The sequence below is a fragment of the Toxotes jaculatrix genome, chromosome 5, assembly GCF_017976425.1.
Source record: "Toxotes jaculatrix isolate fToxJac2 chromosome 5, fToxJac2.pri, whole genome shotgun sequence".
Lineage (NCBI taxonomy): Eukaryota > Metazoa > Chordata > Actinopteri > Toxotidae > Toxotes > Toxotes jaculatrix.
In genome coordinates, this window is record NC_054398.1 from 19,241,397 (window position 1) to 19,261,448 (window position 20,052).

A 20,052-nucleotide genomic window follows, 5' to 3' on the forward strand; every position below is an offset into this window, starting at 1 on the left:
AATGTCAAATATGTAAGCTAACACAGATTTTGTCATTTTGACTTTCACTTGCACGTTTCACAAACATGTCAGGATGCGTAGTATATTTTACTCATCAAGCGATGACATCAACCAGTTAATGAGGCAGTTAATGAATATTCACAACAGTTTTTCATTCCCGTGGATGTATGTTTTCTGAATTTACAACAGTGAGGGGACGATTAGAAACCAGTTCATTGGGGGTTTTTAAAACAATCTATTTAACTGGGTGGTGAGCGAGATGAATGTTTCTAATGTGTACGCAGACTGCTTTAATATTCACAAAGATGGCCCTCGGGTAATGAATGTGTGCTTTGTCATCAGAGGCCATCAAGAATGACCTTTAAACAACTGCCTTTCCTCCTCTGAATCAGAAGACAACAAATACACCTACATACCTACATATTCAAAAATAAAGTTTTTTTCTCAGTATGTTTAGGCAACGATGATAACCACGCGATCCCAACACTTCCTTGCTCTGCTGTGCTTAAGCTTAATGGAGCAAGATCTGCTGGTCGCTTTTATTCCAAGGCAGCCGTCCACGTCATTCTAATACCATGCAGAGTTTGACATCAGATGAGATCACTACTTCAAAAACCCAGACCTCGGCTAATCTTATAATCCCTCTAGATTATGGCAGGTTGATGCTCGGTGGTCCCTCTCCTCAGCATCTGGTGCTTCTTGAGACCAGTTAGCTGATAAGATAGGCATGACATCTACAAGGCAGATACTCGGACAATGTTGCTCTGAGAGTATGCGGTGGTGGTAGTGGAGCCGTCCCCGTCTGATGAGGTCACCACTGGGGCAGATAGGCTGACCATGGAGGGAGTGATGTAAGGTTCGTCACATTTCAAGGGCACAGTTTCATCGAGTTTGGCATTCAGGCTGGAGCGGCTGTAAAAGAAATCACAGGATGAAAGAGGGTGAGAGGCCTGACCTTGTGAATGTATTATACAAAGCCTGTATTACACAGGGTCCTTTTATACACTCTACACTCTATAAAAGCCACTGTTAAAATATATCCACATTCTTTGTACAGAGGGGATATAGAAAGGAAACTGGATCATGTTGCTCATTAAGGTATAACTCAGTTTTCAATGCAGACTTCTACAGCTTTTGTCAGTCTGTGTAGAATACCCTGTGTATATGAAACTAAAGGCCTAGACTGACAATACTTGTGCAGTATTTCTCACATGTAACTCTCTTTGATATGAAGCCCATCATGTTTGAAATCATTCTGTAAAAATATACATAATAAATGTGTTTTTTGGATGACTGTGAACACACTTAACATTCTGCTGCGCCCTAATTTAACAGAGGTGAATGGAATTTCATGTTATGCTCACAACAACTGAAAAATTACATTCAACAGGAACCCCTCTTTCCAGATACAGTGTCCTCGTTGCTCTGGATAATCCACAGAACAAGCTGTCAACAGCTTCCGTAGAGATTAGGGACTATTTCTCCACTAGGAAGCAGTTTCAATGAAAATCATTCACTGTTCTGTGAATCGACCAGTCTCCACTGTGTCTGGAAGTACATGTTGATTTTCAGTTTTACTTTAAGCACCAACAACAAAATTCAATTCACCACCAGCATATTGGGTTGGAAGAAGAAATCTCAGGGACAGACACAGAGACAGAAACAAGGGCAAATAAAAACCAGATCTATCTGCTGATGCTATCAGATACACCGGTAGGTGCATCTGCAGAGAAAAGAGAAAAAAATATGATTCTCCATAACATGAATGAACTGACCCTTTAAGACAACCACAGGTAATTTGAAAAAATGGTATACAGTTATGAAGACCAGCATGTCCAAAAATTTTTTTGTTTGTTAGTTTCATTTAATTTCCTTGCATGGAATCAATAAAGGTTAGCTTATGTTATAATACAGGACCAGTGGTTTGCATGCAGGGTGGTTGTGGTGTGTATTTGATGTGAGTGAAATGAGAGAGACAGAGATGTAGAGAGAGAAAAAAGGACAAAAGAGACAGACTACCTGTTGACCACTGGCCTCTCTCTTATCTGTATGGTGCTGAGCTCCTGGTTGTTTGTGCTGGGTAGGCTGAAGCTGCTCTTCTTCCTGTGGCGTCGAGAGCAGCATGAGCTGAGGCCGTGCGGAGACGAGGACAGCGAGGAGGAACGGGAGCCCGACTTGTTCATCACAGAGATCTCCATGCAGTTGGCCTGAAACGTCTGCTCGTCCACAAACTCATGATTCTGCAGAGGAGCAGGGTGGAAATTTGGATTCAATGTTGCTCATGAATCACTCTATTACATCAATGATTGGCTCTGTTAAATAATGAGTAAAGATGTTTCACAGTAAAGACTAAACAGACTGAACAGAATCCACAGCAAAATTGTTTAATAATTGGAAAATGAATCATCAAGGGAATGGAAATATATTGGCCCAGATGTCCATATTAAGTGCCATCTGTGAAAACATTCACAACTGTTATCCCTGTGACAAATGTGCATGACTTGAAGGTCAGGCTCCAAGTATGTTTCAGACTCTGCCAGCAGGTGGCAGAGTCGCCACGCAGAATCTGATGCCATGCCTTGAATCATATCTCCTTTCTTATACCTTCCCTCTGTCACTTCTGCTCTATTCTCTGCCATCTATAATGCACACACTGAGAGGCCTGATGCACACATGTGCACTGCCATCTGAATGGCATGAAGCCTTTATGGAGATTTTCCCAGACGACAGGCAAGCTTTTTATACCGGGGGAGAATCATCTGTGAGGAGGAGCACTGATTTACTGCCTGTCCATGTCTCTGTACGGGGTTTAGAGCTGCAAGTGTAAAACTCATGCCAAAGCCAAGCATTAAAGACGCTCTTGCACCTCTAAATTATAGATAGTGTAAAATGAAGTACGCTGGTTTGTTTGGAAGGAATAATGTTACTCCCTGGCAGAGTCATGTTATCTTTAGTATGTTGCTGGTGAGGGGACTCAACATCTCCCAGCCCCATTTACTGCTATTTTTAACTCGTGTTGCATATGAAATAGATTCTACAGTTTGTGCATGGATGAGAAAACTTAATCTGTTTCTATTTGCAACGCACTGTAACAGGCTGGCACTGCTGATGATACAGCGCAGACTGCAGGAGTGATGTAATTTTACATAAAAGGAACTTTTTTTTTTACAGTGAGCTATTTTAAGGTGTACTGTGTAAAGTGTGTTACCAAGATAGTAAAAATGAAAGATGTTAAAGTGACTGTGTGTTTTCCAGTGGACTCAGCTTTTAAGTTTTAGAGAAGGAAAAAAAAAAAAAAAGGATTTTTACCGTGGTTTTCTCCAGGCAGTGCAGCAGGTGATGATGCTGGCTCTCAAAAGGAGGGCTGGCGGCCTTCCCCACCAGGGCTTGTCCTGCCTCCTTGGAGGCCTTGGAACACACAAAGTGGAAAAAGAAAACTGTAGATGAGCAGGCTCAGACTGCACAGGAACAGAGTCTCAGGCAACGGCTAGTAGCTCGATGATGTAGTGGAGAGTATGCAAAGCACTGAGGGTTGAAATGCTGATCTGTAGCACGGCAGCCAATCTACTGAGAACCTAGTGAGATGGGATGTTTTACAGATGCATAGAGACAGTGGCTGATTACAACATGTTTCACTGATAAACTTGCTTTTGCCATTCTTTCGCTGATTTGGTGAGAAGGACCAGAAAAGTCAAATTAGAACTGAACTCATTTCAGTGCAACAGCAGTGGCACACCTAGACACAGATCAAACAGACTGCACCAAACACAGCACAAATTCTACACCACAACCACACGACAGACTTTGATGAAGCTCTGCACGGCTCTGGGATGGAAGGTATGTTGTGTTAGTCTGCACTACAACCTGGATGCTCTAGAAATAACACACAGAACACACAGCAGATCAAAAAACAGAGTTTAGAGGAGATGCAGGCTGAGCAGACAGCCTCCATAGGCGACCTACTGTCCAGGAAGCCATTGGTTCCCTCCTTCCCCTCCAAACCCTGTTGGACAGACATGCAGAGCTTGGTCATGAGTCAGTGTGACTGTAATGGCTGTGCTCCACCAGAAGGCAAGTGTGCCTGCCTGGCCCTCCTGCTGTATGGACAGAGAGAGAGTGTTGACGAAGCATGTCAATGCTGCAGCTGAGAGGTGTGATGTAAGAGAGAGGACGATCACACTGAAGCACTGGAATGACAGTAGCCCCTGTGTTACAGCATGAGAAGCCCTCCCCCCTCCCCTGTGTGTGGTGGCATGGCCCCCGAGCAGAGTGGCATGCAAGCGTCAGCGAGGCCCCGGTCAGTCAGCCCCCAAGCCGCTGCTTGGCCCCGTTACCTCCTCCAGTGAGTCGATCAGGAGCCCATTTTGTTTGTAGCGCATATAGGCATTAGTGCCTCGAATCTTCGCAGCACGGATTCTAGCAAGCCGAGTTTTCTGTTTGAACAAACAGACCTCTGTTTTAGCCTCTGACGCTTTGTCTGTCACACTAATTGGCTCTGTCTCCCTCTGGCAGCCACAGTATTTAGTAAGGAGTAGCTATGCTTAAATCTACGATTAGGAAATTCTGCCTTAGCAAACACTTTTAGAAAGAAATGCACATATTGCTATTGAAAAGCTGCTGACACAAAAATGAAGATCATTTGTTCAGTCATTGTCATTCCCTCTTATTTCTTTCTCCCACTGAAATATACTCAAGCAAGTTTAGCCCACCCAATACACACATACACAGAGGCACAATAAAAGATTAATATTCTGGAAGATAGAGTTTGCCCTGTCATTGTGTTATGCGTGGATAAGACAGGGACAGAGGAAAGAGGCAGATAGAAGCAAAATAAAGGGAGATAGAGAGAAGAAGGAGGAGAGGGAGGGGGAGAGTCAGTACCCTCTGGGCTCGTCGTTTCTCTGCCCGCTGGCTTTGGTGGTAGATACGGCTGAAGTTTGACACTATGACAGGGACAGGCAAGGCGATGACCAGCACCCCACTCAGAGAGCATATGGACCCAAATATCTTCCCCACGATTGTTTTTGGCACCATGTCACCGTACCTGAAACACAGAAAACAGACAACAGTGAGCACACTGGGTGGAACAACAAGAAGGAAATATATTCCCTTTAAAGACTCTGCCCTGGTGGCTTGTTTTATCGTGTTACGTTGTTGTGTGTTTAATGTTATTTTTAATAGTCTTGAAATAGTTAGAGTGACCTTGGATTATTTCACTGCTTCAAATAAGAAGTCACACATTTGAAGTGGGTGAGGAATAAATAGGACTTTTCAGAAGTCTCTGCTTCCTGGCCTACTTTCTACATGCCATCATGATGCTCCTCTTTTAAAACCCTGTTTCATATATAATTACACACCTGCTGGCACCGGCTAATGCTTTCACGTCGTGACCAAACGTGCTACATATCCCCTGTGACCTCTGTTAGCCAAACAGCTTGTGAAAGATACAGGGAGTAGTATCACATCGAGTAAAAGCAAAAGGGGAAGGGAACAGTGTGATGCCGAACCCTGGAGAGATCGTTTAACTTCGTGGGCTTCAGTAACAGCCATTTGTGTGTTTTGTTCTTCTTCCCACATGGACCTTTAATATTGAATGTAGCTACGTAGTGAAAACACATTAAAAGAATTCATGTTCAAGATAAAGAGAAAAGCAGCTCTTTGGAAATTGTGCACGACACTGATCCGACGGTGCACCTAAGCACAAGCATGTAATTTTTCAACACCATACAAATGTTGAACAGGCTACATTCAGCATGAACAGATTAATGGTTGTATTTATGTCAGATGGGACTGAATCATCCCCATTAAAGAGATTAATGTGCCTGTCTTCTCTCAGGCAGTCAGACCTGTCTGTGCTCAAGGTAAAGCTGAAATCAAACTGTCTTCATGATCTCACTTTCTTTAGGTTAGCAGACACCTCCAGTGCCGCTTACCAGGCATTAAAACCAAGACTAACAAGATAACATTCGCCACAAAACACAGTGATATTCTGTTGCCCGACAGAGAAGTGACAGCCATTCAACATCATAAAAAATACAAAAACATAAGAAAGCAAGCCCTGATTTCTCAAAGGCAATTAATAGGTACAAGCCTGCAAATTAAACACACAAATCATTAGAACATACTCTGCATGTTCATGAATACCCCTGTGTTTACGTGTGAGGCCACAGGCAGAACTGGGGTTTAAAAAACAAGCAAATGAATGATTCAGAGTGTGTATGTTTTTCTTGTCTTATAAACATTCCTCTGTGTGCTGCAGAGGACCAGCAGTCCACAGGATTGCAGGTGGGTGAGATGAATGATCGAGACCCTAATGCGCAAATGACCTGAGAAGACCATTACCTCCTGAGAGTAAGATGAATGCAGGTAGGAAAGGACATCAGCATTGCTCAGTGGCTGTGACAGCAACGCGTCTCTCAAGTGAGGCAGGGTAATGTGAATGTATCGCTACATGGGAGGTTGACTATTTCATAAATGAAGTTGTCTAATGCCCACGGCCGTCTGCTTGAGTCATTAGCCTCAGGTTTCCATCACATTGGACCCAACAGCCTGGGCTTTTACAGAGCTTGGGCGGAAAGATGTAAAAGTGGACATTTTAATATCACGCTTGATGGGACCTCATGTACAACAGTTTGCTTTCAAGTTGAGTAATCTCACACAGATGTCATTAGTTTTACAGTTCATTACAGGTCAAGTCATTTTCCTATGTAATCACCGACAAAGCCTGACAGCAGGTGTCAATTATAGATTCCGGATGTACTGTTGAAAGCCTATTAAGAGATCCACATAAAAAATGCAGGACAGCATTGCTTCATATAAATGTGACTGCTCACATGTGCTTTATTCCATCGGGAGGAGCGGCAAGATGCTGCTGGATGTAAAAATTAGTCTGAACAGTCAGCTGTGGAATACAATATATTGCAATTCGTTCCGTGAGCATCGTCTTTGGAAAGCAAAGCATAGTAGTGAGCAGGTGAAAAAAAGAAAGGAGCAAGCGCACTCTGGAGAGAAGCACTAACAGTGATGGATTGTTCATACGGGAGAAGCTGAGATACACAAAGCTCTGCCTCTTGGATGATGGCAGAGGTAGGAATTAACAGCAGCGAGAGATTAAAGTAATGTTCCTGCTTTGTTCTTGTTGTCTCTGACTACCAGGTACCCACATTTGCTACCCCGAGCTGACATGGGTGAGACACAAAGATGGATGACCAGATCCTTATCCACCCTGCAGAGGAGGAAGAGGGGTGTCGGAATGACTGAGTATCAATTCCCCAGTTCCACCCACCTGAAACCATACTGTGCTTGCACTCGCACCGCTCTTAAAAACAGCGCATCCTGTAGAATTGTCCTACAGTAAGATGACAGCACTGCAGATGAAGCCCAGCGCAGTGGTGAGAGAGGGTGAAACTGGAGGTTCGCCTCAGACGTTGTGGGAGAAATGTCAGCCTAAAAGGAATATTTGAATTCCAGAACCGGGGGATGAATGTCCCCGCCCGGCGTGGATAATAGACCAATCAAACATTCATGAGTCCCTGTATCAACCTGCGTGGCTGGGTTTGTGCGGCTGACCTTAAAAGCAGTGCGGTATTCCATCAGGGGGTGCTCTGAGACAGATTTCTGTACATGACCTCACCGCCTCACAGCGAGCACTGACACCCAAAAACATGGACACGCCTGAGACACACAGGAACACACACACACAGAGGCAGTCACGAGAACATGTACTTATTTGTTTGTGTGTGCGTGCATGCGTGCTTGTGTGTGCGCATGTGTGTGTGTGTGTGTAAAGCCCTTTAATTTGACATCTACTTAAACCAATCCCCCCCTCCTAAAAAAGCAATCTTGTTCCTTGATTGTCTTCCAGAACCCTGTGTCTGAAATCTGACTGCCATCTGGTTAGTGGGAAGCGAGGAAAAAAAAAAAAACATATCTGGATGACTTTACAAACACGTCATTTGTTTATTTCTCTTCTCAGAGAGAGCCTTTTTTTCTTAAATCAAACAAGATAAAATCAAATCTTTTCAGGTGAAATGAACTTAAACTGTAAAAACCTGACCTTTTCTGGTCATTTGAGCCACTGCGTCCACTGCACACAAATAAACCAAGCTATTAAAGTGTTTGGGGGTTGGCAGGAGAAAGGCAATACTTGCGTACAAACTTCTCTTTAGTGAGCACAGGCTCAAGTTTCTGATGTAATTATAGAGGTCTAAAGTAAGTCCTGCTGTCCCACCAACTCACATGCCATTTGAGATCATCGCCAACAGCTTAGCAGTGCTGACAATTAGGATCCAAGAAGGATTGTGGCAGATCTTTCAGCTGAGAGGGCTTTGTCAACAGCGTTAAAATCCAATCATCCACTGGCACCCCTGTCATGGTACTTCTAGTTTTCTCTTCCTGGGTTTTACTGTGAAACCAGCTCGTCTCCTGCAGAGGAGACTATAGTAAAGTGCATCAATAAAAGCAGAGGGAAAGGCTGATGCTCAAATGGCCTCACAGTATTCAATTCCACTGATGTAAGCAATCAAGGTCAAGGTGTTCAAATAAAGAAAAATCCTGTGATGAAAATACCAAAGCTGCCAGACTGCAAGGTGCCATCCTGTTAAATCCATCATGGTAAAGACATTAAATCTCTATTTCATCAAACTGCACTTTGATCTACTCCTTTTTGATATTTCAATGAGAAGCAATGGAATGAAACTAATTTGATTAATACATTAAGCGTTTTGACTCGTCAGCTGATTAGAATCGAGATGAATTAAGCCCACCATCCTATCTCATGCACCATCTATCCGCGTTGTTTCATGGCAATAATTACTGAGGGGCCTTCAATCTGATAATCTGAATCTCAAATTAATTTCAATCTCACCTTCTTCCATGAGATTGGTTTAACTTCATTTCCCACTCAGCATTTGTCTCTTGTTATCTGCAAGCAGGGGAAATCGTCTTGAGACGCATCCATTGGACTCACTGGCATCTGTTGTGTGGGTTGAGTCCCAGTGAACTTACCACTAGATTCTCTTCGCTAAAACAAGACATTCATCTGCAAAAAGCACTTTATCAAGAAAAAAAATGTCAAGGTCAACCATTTTTAGTCTGCAGCGGCATTAGCATTTTTTATCATTTCAAAAAGATGAGATTGGTAAATTCAAAACATGCTCTCTGCATCAAGTATCCTCAGCATGTCTTTGATAATTCTGTGAATGCATGATTTTCTGTTTGACCTTCACCAAACATCCCATCGCACACCAAGCTCCCTACCAGTGCTTCCTGAGGTAATTCCACTCATTCAGTTTCACAGTTCAATGGCTTCTACAGCGCAGACAAGCCCTCCAAACCTGTGAGACCAAAACCTGTCAATTATCCAGTGTCTTCCGATACTGTCACTGACTGTACCAATCAAAAGTTGATAATGAAAGAGAGAGGCATTAAAACTGTACAGGGATACCAGGATAGTGGCAAGGTCGGGAAGTATCGGATACTGCATCAGAAGCGGTGACATCTCGAGGTCGGGCGTGATGTGAAATGTAAAGCTATCGCAGAGGATCAAAGAGTGTCAGGGTGGACACAACATTAAAATCTTGTCCTAGGACTTGACATGGAGGTGATGAAGCCTTACGCTGACCAACTGAGAAAGGCTCCTTTTTTTTTTTTTTACAAGCCATGACAAGGAGCAAATGGAGCAATGCTCCTCGACAATACGGTTCTCTGTACCTTCTCTACAAGGCTGAAAGAGGACAATATTCATCCTTGCTGACAGTTAAATAATAGATGTACCACAAAAAAGTAATTTTCCTCCTGAACTCCATCATGCTCGTATAACTATGAATTTAGAATCTCAAGAAAATGGATTATACCGCCTGCATGTCATGGAGGCATACTAACATGAGTGACAAGAAGATATAAATTTTCTGGGGTGTATTTGTGAAGACCGCAAGATTTATAGAGTTCTGCAGGAGAGGTCTTGAGGGTGGTTATGTCATATTAAGAGCCCTCATAAAAAATTTAGTTCATAAAAACAAGAAAGGCAAGGCTATATGATCGTTCTTTTCTGTGCCAATAGGCATTGTGAATCTGACCACCGAGAACGAAAAGAGAAATGCAGCAATATTATTGCTGCATTTACAGATAAACAAGGGTAAGTGATGCTAGTCGAGTAAAGGAAAACACTCTCTGGTGTAGCATTTATTTGTATTATTGATGAACCAAATGTAAATGTGCTTTGTGTTTTGGTCAGCATGTTAAAATATTAAGTACATTCTGTATTTATTAATCTTCACCATGAACAGACAGCGAAACAGAGCAAATAAAAATTTTTGTAATGCCAAAGAGACTGGCTGCATCACTGGTGGCTAACACCTGCAAGCATTTTTCAATGCAGTGGCACAGCTACAGCACGAACCACTGCAATGATATCCTTGGAGAGATATACCACAAGGTTTCAGAATCAGGAGCACAATAAATGAACATGATCTCCAACATGATCCCTAAACACCACATATCATTCCTGATGTTCTGCACTGCAACTCTGGCTACAGGCCAGGAGCACAACATCCAAAGCATTGCCTCTCTTGGGTTTGGACACCAAAGACTGATGGGATTAAGAGTGTGTGGGCTGATAGGACTCTGCTCTGATGCTATCCCCTCAGATATACATCATTATAGAGGGGGGAATCCCACAGGCGCTGGGATTAGCCCACTAGATTTTCACTGCAGGTGATAAGGGAGAGAAGGAGAGGCTGGCAGAACTACACAACATAATGGGGAGATGGGAAAGCAGAGATAGGAGGGAGCCAGCGGACCGCACTGCCTGGTGTAATGCGTGTGGTAGGAAAAAACAGAGCGCTCGAGTATGAGTAACTGCGAACAATAGCTACAGGGAGGAACAACTTTGAGATAGGTGAACATCATCGACTCTGTGGGCAAAAATGCACAGACTAAATTGTTCTGACTGGAGGTTGAAATGCAGTAAAACGTAGTGTGGAGCAGATGTGAGAGATCATTTTTTATGCTTTCCACAGTGCAACTGAGATCTAGTCTCTGCAGATTTGTGAAAAGGCAGTGGGTAGAGCTGAAGGTTACCATGTGAAGTTCAAGGAAACAGCCATAGAATGCATGGCTACATGCCAGGTGGTGTTAATACATTGTAGATGAAGACTTTGTGGTGCAGCTGTGTCAACGTGACTTTGATCTTCCAACTGAACATTCACCCAGGAATCTCAGGAACTAACCCTAACTAACACACAGTGAATAAAGGCCAGTGAAATTCCTCTCATTTAGCAATGCAGACACAGATAAACCATATAGAATAATCCCCCACGTATAGCTCTGGCAAAGGCACCTCAGCTCTCTCTCTCTCTCTCTCTCTCACATATCAAACATGTATTCCCTTGGCCCTCCAAATCCCAGCTTAACCCTCAACCCGCGAAACCAGGCGGCTAGTTATCACCGCAGCTTTGACATTAGCATGCACGCCCTCTCTCATTTGGGAGATCTTCTTAAGAGTCAGGGATGATAAAAAGCTTTCCTCTCTACCGCTCTTCCATTCCTGACTTTGACTCACCCTTCCTCTGCCTGGACCTGCCTGCCTCTAACTACGAGTTGGAGATGAAACACTTCATTCTCTTTCTTTTTCTCCTCCTTTTCTATTATCATGCAGTGCTAGCACAGCCCTGCTTGACATTTTTCTTTTCTTCTACTCTTCTCCAGTCTCTCAGTCTACACCTGCTGACACTTGAGAAACAACTGCTGCCCTATGCAAAAACGTACCCCTATTTCACTTCTATTATATGCCAAGTCACCTCTACTTCAGCTCCTCATCGTCATGATTACGACCAATGCCTTGTGGCAATTTCTTTTAATTACCAGATGAATGGCTGCTCTGTATTAATAGAAGTTTTACGAGGGTGAAGTATCCACATGGATCCATAAAATAGCATGCTATCCTGCAAACACACAAATATGAGAGTAGTCATTTTTGTGTGCGTCACTGGGAGGTCCGGATGGTGCAAGCCTTTGATCAGTCAGGACATGATGAAACCAGTGTAAACTGACTCAAACATGTCTCAAAGTCTAATTTGTCATTCCATGTTTAGATTTCTGTCCGTCCTCCTTACATTACTTCAGAAAGCCAAGGGCTAAAAATATATTCCCACAACGTCAGTATAATACTTTGATAATGCAATTACACTGCTTCGTGGCTGAATCGGGAGGGCAAAGGAACATGAAAGAGGGGTTGGAAGCACGAAGGGGTGCCAGAGCTATGGATTATGAGAGAACGTGATAATGAAATGAAATCATCAGACACTCAAGCGATTATGCTAATGAACTCATTACGTATTCATCAGGTTAATCGGCATGCGGGCGAGAGAGTGGTGGCATTTTCTTGAACACCAAAAGCTTTGATTGAGCAGGCAGCGAGTTACCTCGCCTTTGGCGCGTGAAGGCCTGAGGCGGGGTTAAAGGTGAAAACGCTGAAATTTTAAGATGACCAATTAAGAAAAAATGAGAAAATGAGAGCAGTGATGACAGTAGTAACATTAGTAATAGCGAAGTTAATAGTAACGGTTTTTTTGTTTTTCGGGGTTTTTTGTGTTCGATAAAGTACAAAAAATCCACTTGAAAAAGCACAATCGAGATGAGACTCAATAGCAAAACCCATGAAGAACCCATGCTAATGGTCAGCTACTACTGACCCCATGAGATTTCAAAGTGACCCCTGTGACCTTTGTTGTGTGGTCAGGTGATGGAGGAGAGGAAAAACGTGAAAGGTCTTGCGGATTAGTGCCTCTGTATTGGAAAGGGGAACTGGTCCAGGAGCCTCATCACACTGACAGCAGATTAGTGCTCCGCGGCGCCAGAGCAGACGGTGCAAGATTAACTTTGATGTGCGATTCCACACAGAGCAGCCGCTGGATATCAGCTCCCTCCACCAAATGGCCCCTTAACTCTGAGTATGCAGCGGGTGCATTCATGAGCTACAGTATCTAAAAATCTGCTTTTTAATGGAAGAGAACAGTGTTACCAGATTTTGCCCGCAGTGAATTTGCAGTCTTGGTAGTGTTGAATCCACCATAAAGAAACATGTACATGCTTTTGATTTTAAATAAGCCAGTTTTATTCATTAGCTATTATGGCCTGTACTTACATAATGTTTTTCAGTATTGATTAATCTTTTTTGATTAAAAGGGAACTCCACCAACTTTACACATGAAGATCAGGAGAGGATCAACAGTACTCAACTTGTAAAAACAGCAGTATAATGGTTTGTATAAAAATCCCTTTCAACTATTTGACCAAATCCCAAAGGTTATTTAATTTGTAATAATAAAAGACAAAGCACTTCATCTCATTTGAGAAGCTGGAATTCGCAAATGTTTTGATATCAAAACTGAGCTCACATGAGCTCACAGATTCATCTTCATGACAACTGAGCAAACTCAGATTGTGTGATAGGATTGAAACCTCTGAAAGAGCTAGTAAGTGGACCTCATATTGGCACTATTCTGTCAAGCTACTGCTTCCAAGGTCAAGACCAAATTGTCATGATTAACTCACTAATTGTATAGGCATCAATTTGCCGTCTCTGGACAGATTCGTGTTATAACAAATGAAACACTAGGAGAAGCAAATAAATTAACACCCAGAAGGCCAAATATATAGAATTCGGAGGGAAGGAGAAGTTTCAGGATAGTACACACTGGTGGTACAGGATCGATTTTTCTCATGCTCAACACCAGAAAACTTCTAGATTCTGTTTGAGTTGCAGCTTTAAATTGTCTATATCAGCTTTTTGCAGCAAACAGCTGCAGCCCCTCATTTTCAAGTTCGCTTCTTGTACATACAGAGCCACACGCACATTCAAGATAGTTAATGCCTTGTATGGCATACTGTAAGTAGACACAGAATTCAATACAGAAATGGCCTTGTTTGTCACACTACAGCAAGGAGCATTCAAAATTCCTCAGAGAGTGTCTTTGAAACAAACATCAAGGTACAAATTCCAGCCGTTTAAAAAAAAAAACAGTTGCAAGTTCAAAGGAACATTTCAAAATCTCACTGCGAAACTGGGGGGGAACAGCGGAGGTTGGGATGAGACAGAAAGAGCGGTAGAGCGTAAAAATGTACTGAGCGCTCTCTCAGAGAGTGTGGACAGCAGCCAGACTGGTGACAGCAGTGAGCCCAGATAACAGCGAGTACCAGGAACCAGCGAGAACCTGTGGGGAAGTATTGGGAAGAGCTGCATCTCTTCTAACAGCTGCTGACTGGCCCCTGGGGCAGAGTGGAGCTGCTAGCTGCAGCCATATCCACCATCTCCCCACCTGCACCACGCGACTTCATGCGCATGGGGACATCATTACTTTTTCCATTTCACTCCACGAGACTCCTCCTGTCAAATCAAAAAATGACATGAAAAATAATAACTCAGGGCCATGGGCAGAACAACAACAACACAACCGAAAAGGTCATTTTGCCGATGAAAATTAGTCTCGCATCCACGCAATCTATCAGTCAACAGCAACTTTATTGTTATGTCTGCTTTCACAGCAGGGGTGGCTGAAGCCTGAATTGAACTGACCCTGGGCCAGTGGGAGAAAGTATGTGTACTTAATGACACAACTCTAATTATTTATAACTTCAGCATCATTGTCACTGCAGAGAACGGGCCTCCTGATGAACAATGATGCTAACACGCTGGAGATAGGCAGAGTAAAGGCACAGCTTTGGCTCCACCACAGACAGCACATTCGAATGTACCGTTAACAATCGTGACTGAATGAAGGTTATTCATTTTAATCACACTACAGCACACCCTCCCTCCCACTATCCCAGGGGGTTGCTATATTTAAGCACTTTTTCATTTCTTCTCCTTTTTTTGGTCTTGGCTGATGGCAAGGCAATTGCTTTGTGGGACGTCTGCCCTTGAAGAATCAGACAACAGAAGGAGATATTTATACATACTGTAGATGTGGAGTGAGAGCGAGCTGTATCAAATCCAGCGCCTTCCTTTTTGACTGTGTAGTGTTAAGAAATCGAATCATTGGCTTTGTTTTTGCATGCTTTTTAGATTTTATTTCTCTGTTTTTTTTATGTTTCCCTTCCAAAACAGACGTGATGTTGGTTTTGTACCTGTACTCTAAGATTAGCTGTCTGTCCTGGGGGAGAGAGAAAGAGTTGGAACGTTTGTCTCCCATTTCTCCCATTCATTCACCCGCTTTCTAATTGGACTTCTCCATCTGTTGAGGGCTACAAATTGTCTTCTGGGGATGCTACGGCTAAAACATCCTATCAAACACACAAATACATCAGGGACAGCCTTATTGGAGCACTGCCATACCAGACACTGAAAGAGTAGTCTGGTCTGTGTGTGTGTGTGTGTATGTGTGGCTGTGTGATGTATAATCAGAAGTCCAGCAGCATACAGCCTGGAGATAAGTAGATATACAGTATACGCTGTACTGTGATATAAAGCTGGCAGGATTGGCTACTTGGAAAATTAATCTATCTACCACACAGCAGATATGTCGGCGGCGAGTGACATACTTTAATAAGAATTATTTCATGAGATGTCAGTGTTGATGTGTGACTGAAACACAGTGTCAGAAGTATTGACTGTATGTCACATGCTCCTCTAATAAATGTTTCTCCTCTGCAGTCCCCAAAGATGTTGAGCAAACAGATGAGATATTTCAGTTTTGAAAAATGGCAAAGTTTTGAGATTCTCTTTGAATTCTCACTTGGAGTTGTTAATGATATGGGAAACTGTATTCCTCAGGCTTGTCACTCTTTACATCCCATTGACTGTGTGTTGAATACTCAGGATCGAGCAGTGGGATGTGTGACAGTATATTTGTGGTGATGATTACAGCCCATTAACTTTGATGGATGCTATTCCATAGAAAAGACGATGGGAGTTGGAACAATGGCAGCACAGCTTGTTTTCTGTCACCAACATGTGCACACAAAATTGTGGGAGTAAACTGTAGCAAAGTCCATGCAAAATTGATTTTTGGATCTGAATGAGACCACTTCACCTTAGGTGGTAATTGAATGTCACATTAGAGAGGCTGTTGTTGGATCTGTCTCCCAGGATGCTCAGGCATGATTCCCCTGTGACCTCCAGAGGACAGCAAGGACTGAAGCATCCAACAACACCACATCTGCGACCAGCAGATACATCAGGAATGTAAATGATGTGTGTATTGTGTGTTTCCTTATGTGTGAGAGTGAGTCCGTATGTGCAAGTAAATGAGACTAAGCTACATCTGTAATTGATTGCATTGTCCGGCTTTATTAATGCTAACTGTCTGGGTGGTTTCTTTTCAGCTCAACCTGCTTGCTTGTCTTTGCCCTCCAGACTAAATGTGTGGCGCAGTCAAAACGAGACACATTCCATTTGTCTGTGGCCGTTACGTAAAGATAGGGCCGTGGATGCCAGAAATCTAACTCTTAAGCTCCTCCACAGGGATTATGGACAATTGGCTAAGGGGAAAAATACAAATAATAATCAACTGTTTACGGTTTTCCCCTAATACCTTGAAAAAAAAGCAAAAATCCCCACATGGAAATGCAATCCTTAAGCTGGTGAGATACTCCTGCGTAGGATGCCTGCGGAGAGACACACAGGCAGGAAATCCCTTAGGTGGGAGCTGAACCCACACTTCAGTAATGCCTAGACAAACATATCAATCTACAGTAGCTATCATCTATTCCGCTCTAAATAAAGCTTTTAAATTGTTGCCGTTTTTAAGTGAATGAAATCCAACCAGTGCAGCATCAGAAGGCACTGACAGAATAGGATTAGGATTTGTCATTTTGTTTTTTTACTTTCAACTTTAATGTGCTTACCTGGTGCGACCTTGTTAGCTGTTAGCCTAACTTACCCCCTGGAGAGTGTTTCACTACTTGCATGTAGCCTTTAAAAAAATACCTACGTTGAATACATATAGAAAATGCTTTGAAAATCCCTTAGCAATACTTCAATGAAGAAATACCTCGTTATTAGTAAAAGTTCTCCATTGAAGATTTTACTTAAGTAAAAGCACACAAGTATTATCAGCAAAATGCACTGGAGCATTAAAAAGAAAAGGAGTTGAAAACTCTGGTCGGCTTCACAGATTTATATTTTTATATGTATTATATTTCTGGATTCAAATTATTGATGTATTTATGTGTGAGCCGCATATGTTCTGTATGCAAAATCTAAATCTCCAAGGAACTATTCACTATACTGTAGCTGTTGCATAATTTCCCTCTTAAATGCAGTGCTGTAGATGTACTGAGTAAAGCAGCACAACATGGACAAACTGAAGTGCAAGTACCTTGAAATTGTACTTCGGAAAAATACTTAAGGAAGAGTTACTTTCCACCAGAAAATACTGCTAGCTAACTGTCCTGACCTGCTACTGACCCCCCAGCGGCAACATGGTGGGTGTCACACGTGACACATAGGTAAGGGAACAAAGGCATCCTGCATGGATCCACTGAATCAAGCTCAGCACAATGACAAAAAATGAACACTAAAAATACAGAGACAAGATATAATTTAGCTGTAATTCAGTGTAAAGGTTAAGCAATGTGATGTTGGAATAAGAATTTGCAGGTTTTATCAGACTAATCTTACAGTTACCTGAACAGATTGTACTACAAAGAAAACATCATATATGCTCGCAGTGACAGTGCTAACAGGCTGATGTTTAACAGGTAACGTCTACCTTGGTCAACATCTTAGTGTAGCATGATAGCATGCTAACCATTGCTAATTCACAGTAAACCCAAAGTACAGATGGGAAGGTTGTATCCAGGTATTTTGCAGGTAAACCAACATATTGGACAAATTCAGTGTTTTAACTGAGGATGGGGCTATATAAAAGAAAATTGATCATTTAAGTTACTGCAATTCATCTCAGTACCAAATTTCAAGGAAATCTGTCCAGTCTGTAAGGTTCTTTCTTTGGTGACCATGAATATCTGTACAAAATGTCAGAAATCTATTAAACAGTTGAAATATTTCCTTCTGGACCAAAGTTGTGGATTGACTGACTGACAGCCATGCCACTATAATGGCAAAAAAAAATTACTGTTGCCAGCTGTTTATGCAGAAACCTTAAAAAACACTATGGTTTATCTCCGTGGGATAATAAATTATACTGAAATCCAATAGACAGACACTGGCATGTGCTGCCTTCCACCTGTCATGTCACTATTCTGAATTTACAGTGGGTGGGTACAATAAAAGCATCATCACCATCTCCCTTTGTAAAGATTTAGTGCTCAATTCTTGTTGAGACTGTGCCTGTGAAATGTTGACTTCACACTGTGGGAATGTTTTTAAGACCACAGTTTTTGGTAATTCAGTTGCACCATATTGTTAAGTGTGACTGAAATTCTGACCACCTTTTGGATATCGTTCTGATGGACACAGAAATACAGAGAACTAAGGAATATTACAATTTGCACAAACTGGCAGTTACTGGAGTGCTATAGGTACTGTATAGGTAATGATTTATCTCTATCACTGATTTTCACTGTGTGGGACAGCAGAGGGTAATGTGTTGTTTCTGGCCTATTCCAAAATAGACATGATTGATTTGTTCATGATAGTCAACATCTGAACAAAAAAGGCAACTAGCTGCCCTAGCCTCTAATAAGGAATAGAATAAACACTCAAAGTGGTCTGTCATGACACCACACCCCTTTAGACTACTGTCTCCTCTCTATCTAATTCTGTACCCTCCTCATTCTGCCTAGACAATCCTTATAGTTTTAAATCCATAAAATGTTTTGGATAAATTCGTTTGAACATCTAAAGCTTGTGTCAGCAAAGAAGGATGTACTGAAAGAAGACAGATCCTGATGTTCTGGTTGTCACAGAAACCTGACTATAAAAAAAAAAGCATAAATAATTCTGATGTCAATAAATGGGTGCAATATATATAGAATAAGCAGGATTGGTAGAGGTGGGGGGTGTTGCTCTTTATGTGAAAAAAAAAACAGTTTTAATGTGTTTATCCAGTCTATTACTGTACCTAAATACTTAATTAATACTTATTGCACTGAAAACTGATTGTGGATTTAACAATTCCACTGTCGTTGTAGGGATCTATAGGGCTCCTTGAGTGGAGTCATGCTTCATAGCTAAGCTAGAGGATGTTCTCTCTTAGGTGACTTTAAACTTGATTGGTTATGTAACACTTCTTAACACCTTAAGGAATTGTGCAGGAATCTGAACATTTCAAAAGTGATTAGTGAGTCTACCAGGCCCAATCAAAAAAAAAAAAAAAAAGGTTTTTTCAATCTTGGAATAAGTGATCAGTGCCCAGCTGCTTGTGTTAGGGATACACATTTGAAGAGAACACAATCTAGAATTGTTGTCAAAAGCAATCTTACAATATGCAATCTAAACAAACGCTTATATCTTACTTTTATCATAGTGACACTCATTTCACCTCTGAAATCCCTGATGTTGAAATAGCATTAGATTATTTCTCAAAGAACTTCCTTGCAATTGTGGATTAACATGCACCTTTCAAGAAGCTCAGAATAAAAGACAGGTCAAATCCTTGGTTTTCCCCTGAACTTTCAACTCTGTTTAAAGCATGAAACAAGGCATGGTCTCTTGATAGACGCTCAGGGGATCATCCCACTGGCTCTCCTTTAGGCAACTGAGAAATAAATGGGCAGCCTATGACAGGAATCAAATTCACCGCTCAAAGTGAAACCAGCAAAATTCTGGAAGGCAAATTATAGGCAAAGTAAATTAGTGAATAACACACATATTTTATCTTTCCATTTCAACTTGTATAATTCCCAGTATTTGAAAATCTGCTCACATGATACATTTGTACAAGGAAGAAGACAACATTGCAATAATTGACAAAAATCCCGGAATCACTGGTGTATAATCCACTAAAGGTATTTCTCTCAAAATATTCTGTTTCAGCCCTTAACAGACTGGTTTCAGACCTTTGAACAATACAAGCTCTGATGTTACATCCATTGTAAACAATATTGTTTCTGGTAAGGACAAAAGGATGCATTGTGCTGCTGTTTTCA

The 20,052-nt window shown here is 41.9% G+C and overlaps 1 protein-coding gene across 1 annotated transcript in view; it reads right to left on the bottom strand.

Annotated features, from left to right (window-relative positions):
* Positions 1–734: 734 nt before the first annotated feature.
* Positions 735–20,052, bottom strand: part of LOC121182217 (potassium voltage-gated channel subfamily D member 2-like) — a 30,877-nt gene continuing 11,559 nt past the window's right edge. Inside the window, exons 2-6 of the mRNA XM_041038611.1 lie at positions 4,882–5,044; positions 4,335–4,433; positions 3,310–3,408; positions 2,020–2,240; positions 735–912 (exon numbers count right to left, since the gene is read on the bottom strand). Of these exons, the coding sequence (XP_040894545.1) occupies positions 735–912; positions 2,020–2,240; positions 3,310–3,408; positions 4,335–4,433; positions 4,882–5,044 (760 nt within the window). The remainder of the gene's footprint in view (positions 913–2,019; positions 2,241–3,309; positions 3,409–4,334; positions 4,434–4,881; positions 5,045–20,052) is intronic.